Source organism: Drosophila novamexicana, unplaced genomic scaffold, assembly GCF_003285875.2.
Source record: "Drosophila novamexicana strain 15010-1031.04,08,12 unplaced genomic scaffold, DnovRS2.1 tig00000689-arrow-pilon, whole genome shotgun sequence".
NCBI lineage: Eukaryota > Metazoa > Arthropoda > Insecta > Diptera > Drosophilidae > Drosophila > Drosophila novamexicana.
Window position 1 is genome coordinate 3,240,991 of NW_020824818.1, and position 23,150 is coordinate 3,264,140.

A 23,150-nucleotide genomic window follows, 5' to 3' on the forward strand; every position below is an offset into this window, starting at 1 on the left:
AGCCAAACACCTCACGAATGCCCAATGCTTTCTTTGGGCCTGGTTGCCCGTTGCCAAAACTGCTGACATGGGAAAATCTTGCTGAAAAGAGCGAGGCAGGCTCGAGAAAATATACATAAATATTCTTGTTGGTTTTATATGAGCTCAATTAAATTCTCTGCTGCAGATATGAAAAGTGCCTACTGTATATTAAATTCATATTTACTGCATAAGCCCAACAAACTTAAAGGGAGAAAAACTTAATCCAGCAATTACATTTCAGAAAAAACCGCCGGCAATGCACACCAAGAAACTTATTTAATTTCGAACATACCCAATGTGGGGATGTGTGTGTGTTTTTTTTATATTTTAATTACACTCTCGTTAAATAATTCAGCGACTTGAGCGAACCTGTAAGTGCATTAGCCGGGAGTTCCCCTAAGCCCCTCCTGTTGGCATGTGTGCAATTAGGAAGGGTGTTTTTTTTTTTTTTTAGTTGCAGACCAGCAGAATTTCGAATTTATTGCATTTTATTTTGTAACATGAATTTTTAATTTTGCTGCTACGTTAATTAACTTTAATTTTTTACTGCACCAGCCATGGCCCCCATGCAAGTTCCTTATTCCAATAAAGTTTTGCGGCGTTTCTAAAATGCAAAATGAAAATGCACAAGTGCGGACTTGGCCCTTTTGCTAAATACGAGTGCATAAAGTTATATTCGTATGTGCATTATTCCTCGAGTTGATTAAGTTCGTAAACGAGTTTTATTTTATTCATTTGATGAAAAAACTTCGGCCTAAAGAACCCAAGTGCATGTTTATGCTGTTTGAATTAAAGAGTTTCAACGTGGCCGGCAATGTTAATAAATAATTTTATAATAAATAAATAAATAAATAATAAATATAATATATTAAATAATATTAGAGTAAAGTCATTTATTACCTGTTCGTGTTGATGCAAGCAAAAATAAATATCAAAACATCTGAATTTTTTCCATTATTTACCAGGATTATTTCTTTTGAATCGATATCCTTTTTAAGTAACGTGACAATTAACAGTTTTTCTAAGAAACATTTGTAAAATTTATTGATAATAATTAATATATGTATAAGTATTGCACTTATCGAGTATAATGTACTTCATATAAAATTATCTATTTCAATTTCTTTATATATGTATCATATTTTGTTCGACTTTTATCGTCTTCAATAAGTATATATACTGAAGTACGGCACGAGTTTGATTTGTATTTGCTTTCTTAATTTTATGGGATATTAGGTTCCTGTTCAGGTGATTTGGAACCTTCTGTTTGCGAATCTCTTCTCAATTCCCGTGAAATTGTTTTGGATTCTCCTGATTAATGCATATACTTATGTATCTATATAACTAATTGTGTAATGAAAACTTGAAATAGTATTGCATGTCTTTTCAGCTCTTATGTGTATTACATAGTTTGATTAGTTGGCTTGCAGTATTTTGATTTTTGAGATATACATCTAATTTTTCTAATACCAATAAAATTGACTATGAGAAAAACATCTAAAGCAATTTGGGGATTATTTGTCAGTGCATCTATATATGAATATGTATATTAAATATATTTATACCAATCTGAAAGGCACATTTTGTCTTAAATATGATATTTAGAATTTGTGTGAAAAGTTTACGATAATCAATATATGTATATTTGGTCATTTTGGTTCCATTAAAGATTGGTCAATATTAATTGCACTGTGTTTGTTTTGGTTCTTCATTGATTTGATTTGAAGTGCTTTGATTGGGGTCCCGAACTAAGGCATTATAAATAAAACTACGGTACGGTCCGACAAGCCAGACACAAGTTATAGAATATCTATTTAATTTACAATTTTATCAGCGGTTAGGTCGCACTCATCCCAATCCGCAAGTGCCCAGTTGGGCAGCTCAGTTTCATACTCCCAGCCAGGCCCCTGAATTAATCAAATAATATATATGCCTAAATTCGGATTAGTTTATACTAGACACTTACCTTGTACTTCCATGCGTGCAAGTACATGACCAGGTCCTTTGGTTTCGGGTCCCGGTAGTGCACTTTACACTCATAGCAATGCTTGTCAATAACAACTTTGTCGGAGGCCAATCCCAAATCCGTTTGTGTTCCATTTGGGATTTGCAGCCCTGTGGGCAAAGTGGGAGCGACATCGGCCTTGCTTGAAAAAACCGGGCTGCTATTTGTACAATGCAGTTGCTTTATGGAGTCTGCGGTCTGTGGATTTTCTAGACAAGGCGGTGTGGTTTCCCGCGAATTGGCACCCACATCGTCATCGCTGTGATGTACGGCTAGATAATGAAAAATTGTTTATATATTACAGATGTTTACAGAGTGAACTTGGTTCTTGGCAATACCGAAAGTTTGATCGCTGCTCAGGCTCTCCAGGTCGGTTTCGTCTTTGGTATTCTTAAACAACGATATGTCCGAGTCACAATCTATGCCCAGCCAGTTCTCGGCATTGTGTATGTTAATGAGATCTCGTATAAGTTCATCGTCAGTTTTGCCACCAATATCTCCGCCGCGACCCTTCAGAGGCCCAAAAACCTCATGGTTGTACAACGGATCGTTGAGTATGGGAAAGCCTTTAGAAATGGATCGGATTTAATATGGTTAGCTCAGCTCAGCGAGATGGCATCTGAATATTACCCAAGTATTGCAAGTGAACACGTATTTGATGCATTCTTCCCGTCAGCGGCTTGCAGAGGACCACGCTGGTTTTTCCATTTTGCGACAGCTTCTGGAAAGTTGTGGTGCAATCCTTGCCCTTTTGGGATACCTTACACACACCAATCTTATAGCTGACCACCTCGATTGGCTCCTTGCATTCGACGACACCGCTGAAAATAGAGTTTTCGATTGACAAATCTTTTACTTATTCGGAGTTGGATTGCTTCACTCACTCTGGAAAAATGCCCTCCACTCGACAGATGTACTCCTTTTCCACCTGCCTATTGCGGATCTGCTGTTCCATTTGGCGCGCCTTTTTGGGACTGCGACCGAATAACAACAGGCCGGAAGTGAGACGATCCAGACGATGAATTGTCCTTAGATTCTTCAGGTTAAACTCCTTGGCCAGTATAAAGACGACAGTATTATGCCTGTATCGACCACATGGATGCACCTGGGGTAAAGCGAAATGAGAGTTAGTTTTGAATAAGAAAGTTGGCATCTTCGAGAAATTGGTGTTATTTGCAAATAGGTGAGTGTCGCGCTTAAGTAATATTATTAGTTATTAGACTAATGCATAGTTTATGTAATATGGCGGTCGTTTAAGCCACTTACGGGTATAGAGGCTGGCTTATTAACAACCACAATGTCCTCATCCATATGCACTATTGTGATTGGTTGGCAAGTGACGGGTACTTCGTGTCTGCAAAGATATATTCATGAGTGCGCACATTTCGTTAGATATATGTAACCATTCAGTGCTTTAAATGCAACAACCCATTCAGCCAAAATGCTTGACTTTAAGTAGAGAAACAATTAAGGAACTGAGCTATTTGAGAGCATTCGACTGGTTGGCAGCCAGGCATAAATAAAAATATAACAAACATAATTTATAACTCTTGCAAAGAGTGTGTTAATTTTGTGTAACTATGCCTTTTATTCCTGATCAAATTCGAATGTCTGTCTCTATGCAGTTTTTCATATAGTTTTTAATATATGTACCTATCGGGTATATTTGCTAGGGTATTTCATCTTCGGCAGCCTGTTCTTAGTTGTTTTTTTTTTTTTAAATAGCTCAAAATGACAAATTTGGTAACAATTAGACAGACAGACTTGGCTAGATCGAGTCTTGCATTTGTGTTTGATTTGTTTCCATTTTAAACTCAAATAAAATCTAACCGGATTTCTATTTATGTGACAAACTTGCAAGTACTTTATACTAGAAGTCTCTTTAAACGGCTGTAAAAAAAAAGGTAGCAATAAATATGCATTTTGTTGTATTTGAAAGCAAGTCGAGTAGCGCATTATACAAACAATTTAAAGAGAATAGCTAGAGAATTTATGACAATGAAGTTATTTGGTTAAAGGCATTTCTTGTGCCCATACTTAACATGTTACATTATTTAATAATAATTGAAAAGAGAATTATATAATAGAATTTACCTGTGCACAATATTGGCCAACAAATCGTTGTGCTTCAGCCGATAGTCAATGGGCACCTTCTCGAAATTGACGGTCAGTGTCCCGGTCTGGATGCAGCGTTCATATTCCTCAGCTGGATGTGCCCGGAACTCCTTGGAGAATATGTCGAGTATCTTTTCGCCAACCCAGCGTCCCTTTGTGAAGGTTGTGAACGTGAAGTAATATGGATAGACTTTTCTCAGACCTATGCAGATAGATAATATTTGTTTTTTGAATCGGGTTTTTTTCAATGTTTTTGTCTAAACCAACCATTTTCCATATAGTAGGAGGTCTCCTGATATCTTTCGTCAGTAAAACCTGGCCTCTTGGCCTTCAGAGCCTTTGTCTCGAGCTTTGCCTTTAAAATACTTAGTTCGAATAAGCACATCAAATTTTATGGCTAATCGTGTTTTACCTTTTTCAAATCTTTAATTTGCTCCGTGTCCTCAGTTTTTCGCTTCTCGGGTATTTTTACTTTTTGTTTCTCCAGCTCGCTGGCGGCTGTCAGCTGAAAGCACATGAAAAACCCGATGTCAATAAAAAGGCTTAGTGTAAAAAATGTCATAGATTAACTCTTAGGATACTCAAATTAAAGAAAGCTACAAATACTTCATATAAAGTATCTAGAATTTAGAAGCAAGCACAATCTTAAATTTAATTTCTATATTATCTGATTTACGTGCAATTCCTTTCAGTTTTATGCTTTTAAAAATTGACTGCTTGGTCAGAGAAGATCAAGTGGTTGTAGAGATTCATTCATTCTTCTGTTTGAAGATTTATTTGACGTGGGCCTTGCAACTCAGCAACTCGAGTTACGGAATCCATCAAGAATATTTATACATTTTGGCGTCTGGCATTCCTATTTTTTTTCTGGTATCTTTTCATAACTTGATCGTCGTATTCCTGAAATGTGAATTCTCAAGTGTTCAGCTGAGCACCAAATCCACATGAATTATTTACTTCCAAATGTACATCTATATATATATACATATACATATAATTGGGAGCATGTATTGTACAATGCAATTCCGAGACAAATAGTGTATATATATATACATGTATAACTCTGTATGTTATACATATGGAATGGATACTTGCATTTCAGTTAGTTGTCTCTTTCGTGGACTCCGATGAGTGACTGTTGGCTGGCTGACTTTTGTGTTTGCTTTCATTGGCAGTGCGCCCAGCAAATGATGGAAACTAGCTGCATGCCCAAAAAAAAAATACCCCACTAAATAAAGCTGTGCGGGAGGGCACGGGAGGACCACGGGAGACTCTGACACCGACCGCCGACCGCCGACGGCCGACGGCCGACACGGGCTGTCGGTCAATTTCCCTTAAGCAGCATATTTACGGGTTTGAAGGCATCTCGGTCTCACATGTGCACATAACCAATGCACAATATTTATCCCCATAGCCTCATAGACAAAAGACAGCATTCGAAAGTGTCTTGAATTTTGTAGCATAGTTTAAATTTAGCCGTGATTTCATTTCATTTGACTACAATATTTACGGTACAGTGTAAATTTAAAACATATTTTAGAAGACAATTTTTGTGTGCTGCTAATTAATAAAACACGCTATTAACGTGTTGCCAAATAATCAATAATCACTTATGTTCATGAATATTATGAAGAAATGAATGAAATGTTTGAACTCTGCCCACACACACACGCACACCCAGTTTCTTGATCTGTGTGTGTGTGATGGCTCTACTCATCCATGAGATGATGTTCATATAGAAAGACTTGATAAATTAATTGAATCATTCAACGACGGAGACCTGTTGCCAGCGATCTTGGCAAGCGACCATTCATGTGTTTCTTTTTTTTTTTATACTTTTATACTTACATATATTTCTATATATCTAGATGAATATGCATGCAAATTATTGTTTGCATGTACATTGTGGGCACTTTGAATATTGTTCCAAGCGAACGGACGACAGACTGGCTGCTGCTTGGACAGCATCCCGGTCGCCGCGGCCAATATTTATGATTATGCCCACAGCGAACTACTTTTTATATGTTATATATATAAATATATGTATATATAGATATATGCGACAGATTCTCTCTGCGCCCGGTTGCGCAAGGTGCTAAAAACAGGCGTGTGGCGCGTGGGGTGTGCGTGTCTGTGCGAGATCTGGAAGCCGAAAAATGGCCAGCACGTGACCACGTTGGCCACGATTTGCTTAATTATCCATTTTCAAGAACACTCATCATGGTCGCCATCTCTATGCCAGTTTTAATAGCTGCTCTTTCCATTCGCACCAGACAGAACCTGTCCAGGCCATTTACCAGCTCAAAAAGCATCCTGCTATTAATTAGAGCACTGATTATGTCCACACTGGCCGACTAGTCTGGTCGCAGAATGTGGAGCTGCTTAGCGTTTGGAGACCATGACCATATCTGATTGACAAGTACCAGTTGCACAAAGCCGTACAAAGCAATCTTGGTCTAATACTGTAAATTCTAGTTCTGCACAGAAAAAAAAAATACAAATATAAATAAAAGCCTGTCTTCAACAATCAATCTGTCTTATTTCTTCTCTAAAGAGTCATTTCTCTTATGGTCAATCTTTGAATTCAGTTCATATTAAATCATTGGGAAAAGTCTATAAAATTGGCTCAGCCAAATTTATTTTAATTATTTGTGTATGCGCGCTGTCAGAATAAAGCGATAGTAAAAAAGTTCATTCAAATTTAAAGATATTCATTTTGTTTGTTTTGCGTAAAGAAAAATATTTTCAAAATTCTTTCTGCGCAAGCAATGTGTATAAAACATTATACTTTTATGGGCTGCACGCAAATTTGGTAATCAATTACTATGCGCTGTATATATAAGCTATATATATATTAGCTAGATATTCTATTAGCTTTTCTCGACCTTTAAAATCTCATAAATTTGTCGAAACGAAGCGATTTTTATATTTGGTAACACTTTGCCCAAGATATATATCTCTCTAGAGACAAAAGTGATAATACAATTATAATACTTATAATAATATTAAAGGAGCATGTAAGGGTATCTCTGGCACACCGAACGTTTAATACCCTTGCAGTTATGTGAGAATATTAAAACTAAAAACTGAGTTTGATGAAAATACTTTGCCATATATGAACCTAACTTTCGATCGATCTTGCCAATATGTCAGTTAGAAAAAGAAAAATTAAAACTCAATAAAAAATTAGAATAGAAGCTGTCTCCCACAAAATTGACTTTTTAATAGTTCTTCCCCAAATGAGATGCCAAAGCGGTTAATAATAACAATAATATCAATAATTGTTGTAGTATTTAAAATAATTGTTATTGTGATACCTAAAACGAGAAAGAAAGGCTATCTTCGGCACGCCGAAGATCTAATACCCTTGCAGACCCAACCTTTTCATAATGCTTATAGTGCTTTGCCCGTATCTAAGAAGCACAGGGAAAATAGTTTATATCTTGAAAAACAAAATGTTTTTTTCATACAAAAACTTAATTTTTGACCGATCGTTCCTATGGCAGCTATATGATGTAGTGGTCCGATCCAGCTGGTTTTCACATATGAGCTGCGTGCAACAGAAGGAGGGACTTCTGCAAAATTTCATTAAGATAGCTTTAAAACTGAGAGACTAGTTCGCATAGAAACAGACAGACGGACAGACGGACATGGCTCTATCGACTCGGCTGTTGATGCTGATCAAGAATATATATACTTTATGGGGTCGGAGATGTCTCCTTCTTTGCGTTACACATTTCACGACAAAATTATAATACCCTCTGCAAGGGTATAATAAAAACTGAGGCTGTCTTCGACGGGGCATAGCAAATCTGTTCATGAAATTGTTGTACCCGCTCGCAAGGGTACAATAACAAAATAATAACTATAAAACTCATAAAAATATTAAAAAAAACGTTATTAGCTTTATTAAAAACTAGATATTAATTGTTTTAATCCCACCCAGAAAAACTTCGATGCACTGCAAATGTGATCATGAAATTGTTATACCCGCTGGCAAGGTACTACAAATAAAATGACTTGTTGAAGCTACATTCAAGTCTGTGCCTTAACTTGTTTTCAAGGGCCGCGAATGTAAGCAAATACATCTCGTGTCTTGCTGAATGACTTCTGTTTGGCCGAGTTGAACACGCGTCTTATGAATTTCAGTAAACAGCAACGAGAAAGATAAAAGAGCGCTTGGCTGCGACCTGCAGTTGGGGCTACTTTATGGGCCATTTAGGAAACCTTGACCAACTCAGTCAACAGCGTTAACGAATGCATTTCGAAAAATAAAAATGAAAAAACAAAATAAGACTGTGGAAATCGGCAGTGGAAAACACGAACAGCATGCGTAGCGATGCGGAAAATCTGAAAGGTCTTTGCGGCAAGGCACAAGGAGATTGCAGATTGTCTGTCCGCTTATGAATAGTATTAGTATATTTATATTTATTTATTAAACACAAAGCACATAATTACTTTTGGTTTCTATGATATCATCTTACCATTTGGTTGTTGCCACACACCGCCAACTAGACAGGTATTTAGCAATTATAGAAAAACAGCGATACACACATATATGAATACGTACAATTCAGAAGACAATGTAGACATATTGTGTATACTATATAAATCGTAATAAGCAATTTCGGATTACGTTCGTTGTTGTTGTTATTATTATTATTGTTGTTAAAGTGAATGTCCAAACAGTACGACTCGGGCAGAGTGTTCACAAACGGTGACTCGGTTTCTCGGGTTTTCATGATGCAGTTTTGTCATAATAACGATTTACCAACTCAATTTGGTAGCACTTGGGATATGTGTTTATATATACTTTTATAAGACTAACACTCGATCAGTATATATACACACACACACACACACAGTCACCGATGTGTATCTATCTATCTATCTAAGTATCTACCTGTCGAGGCATTGTTTGGCTTAGCTAATACATCCGCTATAAATTTATTTGCTTTTCCAAGTTACGATTTAGCTGTTGAAATTTATATGTTTTCTTTAATTAATTTCCATTTTTATGTGCTTAACCAAACAGTGCAATTGAACGTAGTGTAATTACGATGTAAGCAAGATTTTACCTACATACTAGGTGCAGCTGATAATTGCGGATCGATTCGAGCCTGGAATTTCAATATAACTTCTATAAACCAAATCTTAAAGCAAACCAGTTATCTTACAAGGAAAAATCCAAAGCGAACCATTTATTATTTGTTAAAACTGATTTTATCATGATATATTGGCTAGGCATCAAAACTGGTATATAAGCATATTTTAAGTATATAGAATATTTCCACAAATTAATTAAAATTATAAATTCAATTTGTTTTATAACATAAATGTGCCCGAATCGAACCCAACGAAAACAGAACCACCGACAATTTATCTAGAATAATAATATATTAAATTAAAATAAGAAAAAGTTTTTAAGTACCAAAGAAGGCGGTTCAGAAGCTATCACTTAAACCTGGGAGACTAGTTTGCATAAAAATAGATTTGCGCAGACAAAGAAATTTATCGAATTTTTAGACGCGGAGGGGTCGTCGTCAACATTATGCTTAAAAATTATTAACAAATTGTTTAATAATTTAAAATTTAGCATAAAATGGCTTGCATTATGGAATGTATATATATTCTTTATATAGCTACCAGTTTACAGTTTATAAATAATCACTGCAACTATCTAGTATATGGGATGAATAAATTAAACGGAGATCGTTAACTATGAAGATATATAAATACAGATGTTTGTGTGTCAAAGTGAATCCATGTACAGAGCTATTGAACAATGCTTAAACGGGTTCAGTAACTAACGATACATCATTATATGATGAGCTCACATAAATCTACATATTTATGTAATGTACGTATGTACGCATATGTATGTAATGTATCTTACTTATGGTTCAAGAGCACGGCACATTTCAACGTAAACAGCAGCTGCTCAGCCGGCTCTCAGGCACTGACATCAATTGTGTCTCGATGACCTTCGCGTAAGTGCTTGATTGCAGGTGTCTTTCCGTCCGTCCGTCCGTCTGTCCGTCCGTCTGTCGGTCTGGTTGGCAATCAGAAATCATGACACGCCGTTTAGGAGACCAGTTCGATCAAGTGTTTAGTTGAGTTTAAGATATGTGTTCGAGCATGCAGTCAAATTTAACCTTAACTTTGGCAATCAAAGAGCTAATTCGCATTTTTTCTCTATTCTCTACTCTATTCTCAAAATCAACAGAGAGTATATACGATGTCCGTCATGTCAGATTGAAAACATTTGCCTAGCTTACGAAAGTTTAAATTTGAAATATGCACTTGGATTGGGTGAAAGGGTTTTACATTTTTGTGTAAACCTCATTAATCGGGTGAAAAGTAGTCTAAATCTATATCTATATCTAAACCTACATCTATATCTATATTAGTCTAATGAGTCGAAATCTAAATCTATATCTATGTATCTACATGTCTCTCATAATTACTGTGTACCTCAGGGTTATTGTTCGATTCAATAATAAATAGCTCACTAAATAAAATAGATTTTCCTGTTTTGCCACGCCCACAGCTTAGCTATAATATATAAATATTCCCAGCTTTACTCTATTACGGACGTGTTAACATAAGTAATTTCCAACTCAGTTTCAACTTACACAATTTACAGAGTATTTCGTAGTCGGTCACTTCCGATTGAAAGGTTTTTTCACTCACCTTTCTGTTAATTGTTAGAGTGGCTGCATTTGGCAGCGCTTTGATGGATGTGAGACCGGCGGCAGCTCCATGATTTCGAAGGGCCATGACGCTGCCCAGGTTCAGATTAATGGAGGAGAGATGCTGCAGATCCTGCGGCATACAATTTAGTTGCTGCACTAGAGCGCACGTGGGTGGCTGTTGTGGACGCGGCACCGACACGGACACGGGCACCGGTACCGACACCGGCGACGTCTGCGGCAACATGCCTGCTGGCGTGCCCGTCGAGCCTGCCACGGAGGCGGCAGCCAATAGAGCCTGCTGTGCGGACAATGGGACGCCACCAAACGTGGCCACAGCGTTCGCATGATTAGCTCCAGCTGCTGCAGCCGCCGCCGCTGCCGCTGCCTGCGCTGCTGCCGTGTAGTAGGCGCCCAGCGAAAGTGGCGAAAACATCGACGACTGCAGTAGATGCGTCTGCGTATGATTGTGCTGACTGCTCTGCGCCAGCTGGCCCGGATAGCTGGCCGCTTGGCCAGCATTAAGCAGCGGCTGGCCAAAATTATAGGCGGGCGCCAAGGGAAAATGGGCGCCGGCGCCGGCGCTGGGATGCAGCGCGGGCTGTTGATAATTTGTTGGCGGCGCTGCTGCAGTATTCGGTGAGTGTTGCTGCGGCTGCTGCAGCTGCAGCTGCTGTTGCTGATGCTGCTGCTGCTGCTGATGCTGATGTTGCTGATGCTGCTGTTGCTGCTGATGCATTTGCGGCTGTGGAGCGTAGATAGCGCCCGGCGGTGTTACGGCCACTTTGTCCGCAAAGGGCGTTTGCATGGCCATCAGCTTGTGGTGATGCTGCTGGGCAGCCAAGGACCAGGGCAAGTACCAGGCACACGAAGACGTTGAATTCTGCATTTTGTGTGTGGCTTTCTTTTCTTTTCAAGTAACTTTAATATATATGTTGCTTTATGTTTATATCACTTTTCTATATAGTATATATTGCTTATTTATCTGTTGAATGTTGCATAATCAAATTACATCATTTACGCAGAATTAAAATTACTTTGTATTTATTTCGAGAATTCTTGCTGTTTTATCAAAAAACAATTGAGTTTATTTTCAAAATACCACCAACGATTTGTTTACGTTCTGCTGCTTACATAGTTGCTAAAAGCTGCGTTTTCTCATGATCTGACTATATATACATCTATATATGTATAGTTGTTTACCTGTCTATATAGGGAGAAGATCAACCCAGCTCTGTCTGCCACTTTCGACGCGTTTATTTGAAATTTGGAAGCTGAATTTACTTGAGTTTGCTTTTGTTTGGTTTATCTGTTCACAAGTCGCTGTGATTTCGTGCAGCGCACAATGGGATAAAACTAATTAATCTGACTAAGAATTGTGTTTAAAACAAAAACAAAAATAACATTAAATATACTATAAAGCGAATGCAAAGACTAATAATATGTGCACTTCAATACACTTGGCAATTAATACTGTCTAAAAGTTATACTTATTGGTTCGAATTATAACCAGGGTTCGAGACTATTCGCGAACGGAATCTTAAGTCGAGTCTGTAATGAACGTAGCTCACAAACCGAACCTTAAAGTCGACTGTTTAAGGAACTCGTTTCACGAACGGAACCTTAAAGTCGAGTCTGTAAGGAACATGGTTCTCGAACGGAATCTTAAGTCAAAGCTGCATAGAACGTGGTTTAAGAACCGAACCTTGAAGCCGAATCTGTAAGGAACGTGGTTCATGAACGGAACCTCAAGTCGTAGCTGCATAGAACGTTGTTCACGAACGGAACCTTAGAGTCCAGTCTGTGAGGAACGTGGTTCACGAACGGAACCTTAAAGTCGAGTCTGTAAAGAACATGGTTCCCAAACGGAATGTTAAGACGAAGCTGCATAGAACGTGGTTTAAGAGCTGAACCTTAATGTCGAGTCTGTAAGGAACATGGTTCCCGAACGGAATCTTAAGTCGAAGCTGCATTCACGGAACCGAACCTTAAAGACCAGGCTATTGTTTCGCATTTTGAATGTAAAAACAAATTTCTTTTGAACTTTTATTAGTATTATATCTATCGGAAAGACCATTATCCTATGTATATAAAAAAGTGTGAGCGAAATCAGAAGTCAGTGTTGATTTGGAAATTTGTTGTTATTGTTAGCGACGCACTGTCAAAACGAACCCCAAACATACACACACACCCACACTCGCACAGTCACACACACATGTGCGACCACAATATGGTCGGGTCCCGCATACAACTACCTGTCTTGACGGCAACGTTGTGTGCACTTGTTTATCGTCCAATAAATGAAAATGGAATGGAACAATGGCTAGAAAAGCCACTAAATATAGCGTAATGGATTTTAAATGCACATTCGACATCTGACGGCTGGTTGATAGCTGATGGGTTTTAGTTCTTTTTTTTTCTTTTTACTTTTTTGGCTGATGGACAGACTGCCAAACAGTGTAAATAGAAATTTTATGCTTGTGCGCCCCCTTTTTTCGACTATGTAGTACAAAAAGATACTGGTTCCGGCTTCTAGGAAATATGAATATCATTGATGATATGCATGTAAAGAGAACTGAAATAGCGTATATTGGGGCACAGTCAAACTAAATGAGATGTAACACAGAAATTAATTTGGATATTGTTTTATTTTTTTGAATATCTATTGTGGCGCACTCAAATCCCATTCGCAATTAGAAATATATCGTTCATGGCACATTTAATGTGCCGTTAGTTATCATCTAGTGGCGAGTTAATATGTAGAGCTTCTCTATGCGCCCCCTCCCTCCCTCTCTCTCTGGTGCACACTCCTTTAGACCCCACCCACTTCCACTCCCAGCGGCAGCCCGCGGGGCCTTGTCGAGCAGCTGCTGCTATCTGTTCTTGAAGTGTGCGCGCGGCTATGAATTTATTTACTTATGTATTTTATTTTTCGGGGGCTTTGTGCTAAAATAAGTCTGATGTATTACTAGGTTTGCCAGCGTACACAAAGAGCCAGCCACAAATTATTTTTCAAATTTTCATTTCGGCTCTACAGTATGTACTATGTACAAGTATGTTTATGTGTGCTAATTTTTCCTTTTTTTTGTGATCTCCTCGTTGTTTTCTTTTTGTTTGATCATACAGTGACAAGATGCTGTCTGTTTTACGGGTATATTCAATAGATATATATACCAACTAATCTCTTATATAATACACTTGGGCATGAGCAAATTGACAAAGGATTGCCCAATAAAACTGTCAAAAGATCACATAACAATCCCATATAAAACAGAATTTTATTCAAATTAAATTGAAAATTAAATGTCTCCCATTCGGAATTCCTAGAAAGAAAGAAACCATACTTATATATGGAATTCTGAATAGCTACGTATTTCCATTGTCTATTAACGAAATATTTACTGTATTTATATATATACAGATATATATGTACAGAAATGTACATTTTGTGTCCTGAATAGCGACACGCTAAATGAAGATTAGGTAACTGCATGTGCGGCTCTTGACGTTGGATGATTAAAGGCCATTCTGTGCGTAGGGCTAGTGAAATTACTTGATATATTTCAAACGTCACCTCTAACTAAGACATGCCAACCAACAAAAATATTTTGTATAGAAAATATACAATTTTTCAGAACAAAAACTATTTGCGTACGTAAAAATGGACGATGTTAGACTACGGCAATGGCGCATATTTTTGGTACAGAGCCATGCACGGGCACACACACACACACACACACATATATATAAACACCCATGCACACATACATACACAACACATGTACACAAGCCAAGGAAAATATTCTAAAAACGTTGTCCTCAAATAGCTCTACTCATACACACTCCTTCTATTTAGTCGCTCGTCAAATGTCTAAAGAGACTGATTATAATTATAATAAGAACCACATAGATCGTTGAAATGGGATGAGAGATCAAATAACAGGCGGGCTGAATGGAATAGAAAACAAGTTAAAATAACCATAAGAGCTACACTCTATTGATAAACATAACATGATAAACATAAGTGTTTTGTTTATTGAAATATTATCTGAATGTTTCTATAGGGATATCTAGATGCAAAATAATGTTTATTTATCTAATATGTTAGCAGCACGTGAACAATGAAGTTGTGTCAAGAAATAAACACACCCACACACACACACACTCAAACAGTTTTTGTTAATTACATTACATTATTATCATTGGGCTTAAAATCACATCACTTTATATCGACTTGCATTACTTTGATTATCTGATAACGAATCGGGCCGTTGGCGCCGGAGTGTTAGTTATTACCACGCCAAAAAACTAAAAACACCAGAGAAACGGGTTTTTATTTTTTAAATATTTAAGCTGTGCGTAACGCCCGCGCACTCAGCCCTCCGCTCGGTTAATAGGCAGCCAGATTGTAAGCCATCAATGTCGTCGAGGTGTACGAGCGTCGGCGTTTTTAATAATTTCGTCGCACACGTTTTGTAATATGTTAAGCGATGGCATTCACGCGACAACCTCTGCACTGGCTGAAAGCAAGCGGCCGACTGATTGGAGCAGCCCCAAACGGTGACTGTAAGAAGAGCGCCACTGACTGTGGGCCGCACGTAAGGTTTTCAAATTTAAATTGCGCGCGCTCTGCTACGACTTGTCGCTTGCGGTATAAGTTGCAGAGCTTAACAGAGCTTGAGCAGAGAGTGGCGCTGTTAAGTTTTGTCTCTTGTGCTGTTACTCTTCGAATGTTAATGTTAAAACGAAATTAATTATGATTATTTTTACGCAACAATAAAAGATGTATTGTTAAAAAGATATACCAATTTTTCTCTTTAGTGTTATGCATTTTTCAAAAAGAGAAAACTTTCAGTTTTTTGATGTTTGGGTTTGCCGATATACTAAATTCGCCCCTTGAAAAGGACTATCCGAGCCAAACGAGAATCTTGTTAAATATTTGTTTATTAACAGCACATGCAACATGTTGGCTATAAGGCGTGTGTAGCATTGAAAATGGGGTTTGTGTCTTTTTTTTATTATTTGGAATATTGAAAATATGAAAAACCATTTAAATGCATGTTCTCAAGTAAACTGCACTGGACTTAACTGGACATTCAATTTGAATAAGTTATTGGATGGCATAGAATTGTTAATTTTAGCATTTTAGCCAAAAGTATGTTCTTCTAGTACTCATATGTAAAATGAGATTAAAAAGATCTTTCTAGTTGAAATGTATATTAGAATTAAAATCAAAAAGATTTTCAAGTTAACAAAAAAGAAAAATAAATAAAAATAAAACACTTTTGATTTGTGTTCGTCGTTTGTTTGGTGTTTGGCGATGTTTATTATATGTATTTAAATAAATTCCCAGCCTAATCCCATTAATAAGAATTTTCATGACACATATATGTGCGCATACACGTGCCGTTACGTGAATGTGAATATACGTATTTACGCACATAGTATGTATTTATTTATATATATATATATATATATATATATATATATATATATATAGAGAAGTATCTGAGCGACACATACATATCAATGTTGAATTTTGATGAAACTTTCATATTGTTACGTGAAACAAAAGAACATTTTTGGCGTAGGCCCAACAAAAATGAAATTCCTCTTGATTTAGTTGCACAGGGCAAAGTCATCTACGCGCGGGATCTACAAGGTGTTAAGATATTCTTACTACATAAACACATTCATTCATATGTACCGTATACATACTATGTAAATACAAATACTATGTATATTTAGTACACAGCCAGACAGACATTTATAAATTCGAATTTCTATGCTCATTTAATATCACTCTGGCATAACAAAGATTTGTAAGCACCTACTATGACAATCTGTACTATAATATTCAGGAATCTTTCTCAAAAATCAAGTTTTTGTACAATTTATTATTTCTTTGTCGGAAATCCATGTTTACCAAGCAAATATGCATGTTGGTTCTTAAATGTATAATTTATGTTTGTACAGCGCTTGTCTGAATACAAGTCAAGTTAATGTTGACCTACATTCGTATAGTAATTATATTGCAATTATTTTTATTGTATGTAGCTTCGGCACGTGCAGGTCATAGGGCTCTGTACAGGCTGACCTTCGTTAAGGTTGACATTGAAATCTTTGTTAAATTCCTTTCGATTAAACAGGTTAAAGTTCTCTCTCTGCAAGGCTCGTCTCTTGTTTTCCTCGAGTAATTGTTGTGGTCTGGCAAGTTTTTTTTATTTATTTTTAACTTGAATAAAAGGCTCATAACTCTGGAATATTAATTTTCGCGATGCTCTGATGTAACCAATTTCAATGGGGGGGCTTAGAAAGTGTCCACCCAGATTGTAGCCGAAAATATCGTGTATATAGAGTAGAACTATGAGCGCGACCATTGCATGTCCGACTGCGTGACTAGTTTAACACACCTGCACTCTCCAATAAGCGCACAGCCCCTCGCCTATCTACACCTGTGCTGCTCTGTTAAAGGGACGTTCTCCTTGAAAAGCACTCGGTCACGAAACAAACTACAACATCCTTCTGTAAACCCACAACTCTGGTTAAGGCGACCAAAAAAGGCTTGCCCCTTATTTAGGGCAACATTTAATGGCCACTGGCCATAAGGCTCTTGGTCTTGGCTAACCAGCGGGCGTGTGTGTGTGTGTGTGTGAGTATGTGGGTGGGCGGGCGTGTGCGTGTATATGAGAGTAAAAGTTGGCATTTGCTACTGCCGACGAAGAAAGTGATTAAATCAGCACGATATTTTGTAGGTGTGCGCACTCACCGATTACATTATTTTTTTTTTTCATTCATAGTGTGTGTAGATTTATGTATGTATGTGCTGTAAATTGACTTTTTGCCTGGACAAAAAGTTAGAAATGACGACATCACGCTTCCTCATCAAAAACTATACAAACTGTAAAACCTACCCAGCAGCTACTACTGCGTGTTTACAAACAATATTGTGTGCGGAATCTGACATATATACAAATGTATATATAAATATCCATGTGCGTATGTATGTTTACATAAAAATTATATATGTTTACATATGTTTAAATGGACATACAAAGCCTATATACGTCAAGGTGTGTTTCGCCAAATGCAAAATTATACATTTATGGCGACTGATTATTTTCACACTGACTATAATTTAATAAATGTGTAAAAATATACTATATTTAGCTATAAACATGCATTTTTTAATGTACTTAACATATTTGAAGTTTATAATTAAATAATATTGAATCAAACCAATATCAAAAGTGAACCAACTATGCACTTGGCATACCCAATGCACTCAGTTTGTTTACAAGGTATTCAAATTGAACCGAATGAACATATGAACCAATTTCAGTAGTTCGATTAGCAAAATGGCGCGTTCATCAAAATAATCGAACCAGTTTCGTGAAGCTCGCTGTTGTTGCGTTTTGTAAAAGTTTAATATTTATTTAATAACTCTATGAAGTATTTGCGGTACGCTGATAACACAATTCGCCTGGCAAGTGCTTAACGGACAGACAGTATCAAACAGTTCTTTCTAGATACCCTAACCGTTGTTTAATTCGTTCGTTTTGCTGCCACACACGTGTTGATGGGTTTTGTTTTTGTTTGCAGTGCTTTAATTTGTTTATAACGAGGCGCTTACTGAACGCACAAATCAAAGTTAATAAAGTAAATAACACATTTTGGTGTTGGCCAACAATGACATTGCCCAAGATAGTACGCCATGTGCAGACCCAGCACGGCGACGACTCCGTGGACGTGGAAAACATCTTCCTCTTCCGGGCCAACGTGAACTGCACACATGCCGAGGCGCCCGCCGCAGAAGTTGCCGGCGGCTCCTCCACAAATGTGGCCGAAATTGGCGCCGAATGTGATGTTAAAGAAGAAGAGGAGAAAAATTCTATAAACGGTGTGTGGACCTATGAAGCCAGTGAAGATGGCGGTAGCCAAGTAAGCAAAAATAAGTAGAAACATATTTTAGAAGCATCCATTTTATATTTTTGTATAGGGTAATTTTGTAGAGTAGTAAAAAGCTGAGCTGATATCTCAGTTAATAAACTATCTTTGTTCAGGTGCGTCTTTTGCCGTCAGTTTATGAGTTGGAGGTGCTCAAATCGGATCACGATATCACATTACCCTAGTCCACACACTGTCATTGTGTTTGTTTAATAATAGTTATGAAAAGCAACACACACGAGACAATCAAAGCCACATCCAAGCTGGGCTGAGGGTCATTGTCAATGTAGAGAAAGAAAAACTAATTACGACAGCCTCTGTGGCATTGTCTCTCTGTTATAGAAATATGATGTCTTCCATAGACTGCATATTCTTTTATTTACGTGCAGCACAAAACAAACCGTTTCCGTTTTACATATTTATGCACATGCATAGAGATTTGAATTTGTAAAATGGCCTGCAATTGCGCTGTTTGTGCAAACAAAATCCGATCAATCCGTCATGAATAACTTACAACTATTTCGGCTTACGAAATCGTCTGCAACATTTCAGTTATTTTCTTTTTTTTTATCAATCACAAATCACATGGACGAAAGCATATCCTCTCCCTTTGTTCGCGTATCCCGTACGACCACTAATTATCTAGCTTATGCTAACCTCTACTAAATAACTTGACTTGTCTACCGCAACAAACATTTTAGTTAGCTTACCTGTGTGTTGTCCGTGCTCTGACTAGAGAGCTTATAGTCGTTTTTTTTTTGGGGCTGAGCTGTCTCCCGCTTTACCTTCATATTTAAACCGCGGATTTGGTATAATTATTTCTCATTTTGCCTTTCCTTTCTGCCATTTTGAAGGGTGCTTTCGACGCTTCGTGTCGTTTTTCCTTGTTGTTTGCGCTGACGAGCAGCTCCTTGTCAAGTTGGCCAACCTGACGCTTCCGCAATTATCAATGTTGGCAACAGCATGCCCGCCTCCTGTCAATGCCCTGTTTACCTGTTTTAATAAAAGGGCGTATTGGTTTTGAGTAACACATAATTGGGCCTGCAAAACGGCTTCAAGCCGAACCACTGTGATCTTTTTAGGTTCACGAACCGAATGTTGAGTGTGTTAGTTCAAACCGCAAACCGAACTATGCACAATTTCGTCTGCGAAACAGTTTCGAGCCAAACGTGGAGGCAGGAGTTAACCGTAAGCGGAACTATCGCCATTTTTTTGTTGCGTTGCAACCTCACTCAAATTCAAGTTTGTTTTTAAATACATACGTACACTATACGCAAAGGGGTTGGGCACAGGGTATTAACTAGTCGCACACTCTCCACTGAAACATACGGACTTGTTTTTAAGTAGGTATCGCTATGCTCCTTAAATGTAAATTGCTCTAAATGTTTTTGTCTTCCATTATGCGCGCCTATTGTGTCACTTGCATTTAAAGTTGCTACAATACCTATGCACGTATGTGAGATATGTAACTGTATATGTATGTATGTATGCGATGTATATATGCGCTTGCCTCTGTAGTGGTGCTATTGAAATAAGAAATGTGTCTCGACATTAAAATAGAGAATGTCAAATGTGCGAATGTATTGGTGTTCTCTCAACAGCAGAGTTTTATTATTCTAGCTTCTTCTTTGTTTTGAATGCAGTTCTTTTCTTACCCCCACCCCCCTCGGCAGTTCCCGTGGGTATGGCAAACGTGATTGTGCTCGTCGCCTTCCTCTCTAAGATACGAATGCAGACCACTGTTTTATGATGACAATTTGGGTTTGTTACAATCCTCTATTACTTTTCCTGCAGTTAAAAGACTTTTTTTTCGTCTTTTTTACAGACTGTGTCTTAGTGTGTCATGCAAGCTCCTTGAACCTGGTTTTTTTTTTAAACAGGAATACTTTAAAATGTGCATTTAGCTAAATGTTAACTGATTACTCATTTCCGTTTAAGCTGGCCACGATAGCTGAGGCTTCACCTGTACAATTGCCAGAGAAGCGAAAGGCGCCCCTTGGGGCCGAGACTATTGAGTGCAAGAAGCCAAAATTGGAAACGAAAGATCCTAAATTGATACGGCCCGGCTTCAGTGAAGAAAGATATGACGAGACGTCCTATTATATAGAAAATGGTGAGCATTAAATATACTCTTTAATGGATTTGACTAGTCATACGCAATTGAAGGTTTGCGAAAGGTGTACCCCTATTCTTTTACATTCACCACGTTTACAAAGGGACGCTGGGTGGGCGAGGGAATCTTAGATGTATTCTCACGTGAATTTCGTGCACATCCCGCTGAGGAATATAAGCGCAGCATTGAGGCTGGCAGCTTGACAGTCAACTATGAGAAGGTGCCCATCGACTACAAGCTAAAGCATAATGATCTGCTGGCTAATACAGTGCACAGGTAAAACAATTGACAGCAAATTAATAATCATAAATTAATCAAGTTCTGTTTTGCAGACATGAAGTTCCAGTTACTTCACAGCCCATTACAATAGTCCACATGGACGAAGACATTTTAGTCGTGAACAAACCAGCTTCAATACCAGTAAGCTTGTTATTGAATATCTTTGAAATAAAATAAATTAAAAAACATATGCACACTTAGGTACATCCTTGTGGCCGATACAGACATAACACGGTCATTTTTATCCTGGCCAAAGAGTTTAATTTGAAGAATCTGCGTACCATACATCGAATAGATCGCCTAACTTCCGGCTTGCTGTTATTCGGACGAAATTCAGAGAAAGCTCGCCAAATGGAGCAACAGATACGAAATCGACAAGTACAAAAGGAATATATTTGCTGCGTGGAGGGCCAATTTCCAGAGTAAGTAGTGCTCCATAAAATATCTCCCTAACATCCGACACAAAAAAACAAAACAAATAATATACAGATCTGAAAAGACCTAAACATATGTGTACCCTATAGATTAAAGAAATATATTAACCGATTTGTTGTATCTTAAATACCAATATTTGCCAACAATAATTAAGGCTTAATATATTAATAATTAATGTATTAAAGCAATACTTATCAAATTGGTGTAAGCTTTAAAAATAATAATATTTATACGTCCATTAGGCCACTTAACATTTCATGAGTATCGAATAGAAGGGCTGTAGATATTTTTTTATCATTTTACCACATTTAATTACCTCACAAAAACAAAAACCCATGTTTACATCAGGTCCTTGTTGAATTCTTCACCTATGCCGGCTATTTTTCCGTCAGATATATATTTGTCCATGTTTCCTCTAATATTTCCATTCAGTCGTTCTCTTTACCTTTTTTATTTTAATATTTCTCTCTTATTATCTCTCTTTTCCAATCATTTTGTTTGTAGTTCCTTCTCTATTTTTTTTGTAACTTCCTCTTCTCCTAAGTATAAAGTATAGTTCAGAAACTATAATTTGTGGAAGGAATAATGAATATTATTCATCGATATAAGTTTAATTTTTGCATTTCAGTGGCATTATTGAGTGCAATGAACCGATTGAAGTCGTTAGCTATAAAATTGGAGTTTGCAAGGTCTCACCGAAGGGCAAAGATTGCAAAACAACATTCAAGAGAATCGCCCAAGCTGGCGACTATAGCATTGTGCAGTGCAAGCCGCTGACTGGACGAATGCATCAGATCAGAGTGCATCTACAATATCTAGGTGAGCAGGAATATTTGAAATTATTATTTGCAAGTTGTCTAAACAGCATTCGTTTTATTTTCAGGCTATCCGATTGTTAACGATCCTTTGTATAATCACGAAGTGTTTGGTCCTTTAAAGGGACGCGGCGGGGATACTGGAGGAAAGTCCGATGATCAATTAATAAACGATTTAATTGCTATACACAATGCCGAAAATTGGTTGGGTATTGATGGAGAAGTTGCGATAAGGGACACGGCCAAGAATCCAGATGTTGCTGTTGCCAGTCCAAGCCCAACCACCCAATCTGAATTGCAAGCCGCAATAAAGTCAATGCCTGAAGCTAAGGTGGATCTATATAATATTTGTATTATTGGCTGCAGCTAATAATTAATTTTTTTTTAGATCACAATTTCGACGCAAACTGGCCATGAATCTGCCGACCTTAGATTTGATGCCAGCAAGCTAACTGCAGATCCACTCTGCTCTGAATGTAAGATGAACTATCGGGATCCGAAGCCAGAAGATCTCGTTATGTATCTGCATGCGTGGAAATATAAAGTAGGTTCTAGCTGACAGTAAGTGTATCCCAAAAAAAATTACCAAACTAAACTATTTGTAATTTCAGGGTGTCGGCTGGGAGTACACAACAGAGCTGCCAAGCTGGGCCTCCATTGACCAGGATAATTGCTCGCTCAGCTTAAGAAACAAGCGCAGTTAAATTTACAAATTCTTGTATATTGTA

The 23,150-nt window shown here is 37.6% G+C and overlaps 2 protein-coding genes across 4 annotated transcripts; one reads left to right on the forward strand and one right to left on the reverse strand.

Moving 5' to 3' along the window:
• Nucleotides 1-1,072: 1,072 nt before the first annotated feature.
• LOC115763290 (RNA pseudouridylate synthase domain-containing protein 2) lies at nt 1,073-19,913 on the reverse strand. 2 transcript variants are annotated; one of them, XM_030705778.1, is made up of 12 exons: nt 15,077-15,350; nt 11,568-11,895; nt 10,835-11,486; nt 4,554-4,646; nt 4,409-4,496; nt 4,121-4,343; nt 3,293-3,380; nt 2,911-3,131; nt 2,657-2,847; nt 2,365-2,592; nt 1,988-2,298; nt 1,073-1,928 (listed from the first exon to the last, which is right to left on the reverse strand). In XM_030705778.1, exons 2-12 carry the CDS (start codon nt 11,720-11,722, stop codon nt 1,836-1,838), a joined length of 2,343 nt encoding a protein of 780 aa, XP_030561638.1. In that variant the 5' UTR covers nt 11,723-11,895; nt 15,077-15,350; the 3' UTR covers nt 1,073-1,835. The 2 variants fall into 2 exon arrangements, with proteins under 2 accessions (XP_030561638.1, XP_030561637.1); XM_030705777.1 differs by lacking the exons at nt 10,835-11,486; nt 11,568-11,895; nt 15,077-15,350 and adding an exon at nt 19,491-19,913 and having other exon boundaries at nt 1,074-1,928.
• On the forward strand, nt 18,244-23,144 carry LOC115763289 (RNA pseudouridylate synthase domain-containing protein 2-like). 2 transcript variants are annotated; one of them, XM_030705774.1, is made up of 10 exons: nt 18,244-18,319; nt 18,436-18,774; nt 20,719-20,893; nt 20,947-21,169; nt 21,226-21,313; nt 21,374-21,594; nt 22,236-22,426; nt 22,491-22,753; nt 22,811-22,966; nt 23,034-23,144. In XM_030705774.1, exons 1-10 carry the CDS (start codon nt 18,281-18,283, stop codon nt 23,124-23,126), a joined length of 1,788 nt encoding a protein of 595 aa, XP_030561634.1. In that variant the 5' UTR covers nt 18,244-18,280; the 3' UTR covers nt 23,127-23,144. The 2 variants fall into 2 exon arrangements, with proteins under 2 accessions (XP_030561634.1, XP_030561635.1); XM_030705775.1 differs by lacking the exons at nt 18,244-18,319; nt 18,436-18,774 and having other exon boundaries at nt 20,857-20,893; nt 20,997-21,169.
• The last annotated feature ends 6 nt before the right edge of the window (nt 23,145-23,150 follow it).

Bases quoted from the DNA above. Each gene is read 5' to 3' on its own strand.
- LOC115763290 (XM_030705778.1), bottom strand. From the start codon at position 11,722: ATGCAGAATTCAACGTCTTCGTGTGCCTGGTACTTGCCCTGGTCCTTG. The intron at 4,647-10,834 runs GTGAGTGAAAAA...ATGTGCTTTCAG, and splicing joins CTCTAACAATTAACAGAAAG to CTGACAGCCGCCAGCGAGCT. The intron at 2,299-2,364 runs GTATTGCCAAGA...TTCATTATCTAG, and splicing joins GAGCAGCGATCAAACTTTCG to CCGTACATCACAGCGATGAC.
- LOC115763289 (XM_030705774.1), top strand. From the start codon at position 18,281: ATGAAGTATTTGCGGTACGCTGATAACACAATTCGCCTG. The intron at 21,314-21,373 runs GTAAGCTTGTTA...ATGCACACTTAG, and splicing joins ACAAACCAGCTTCAATACCA to GTACATCCTTGTGGCCGATA. The intron at 21,595-22,235 runs GTAAGTAGTGCT...TTTGCATTTCAG, and splicing joins GTGGAGGGCCAATTTCCAGA to TGGCATTATTGAGTGCAATG.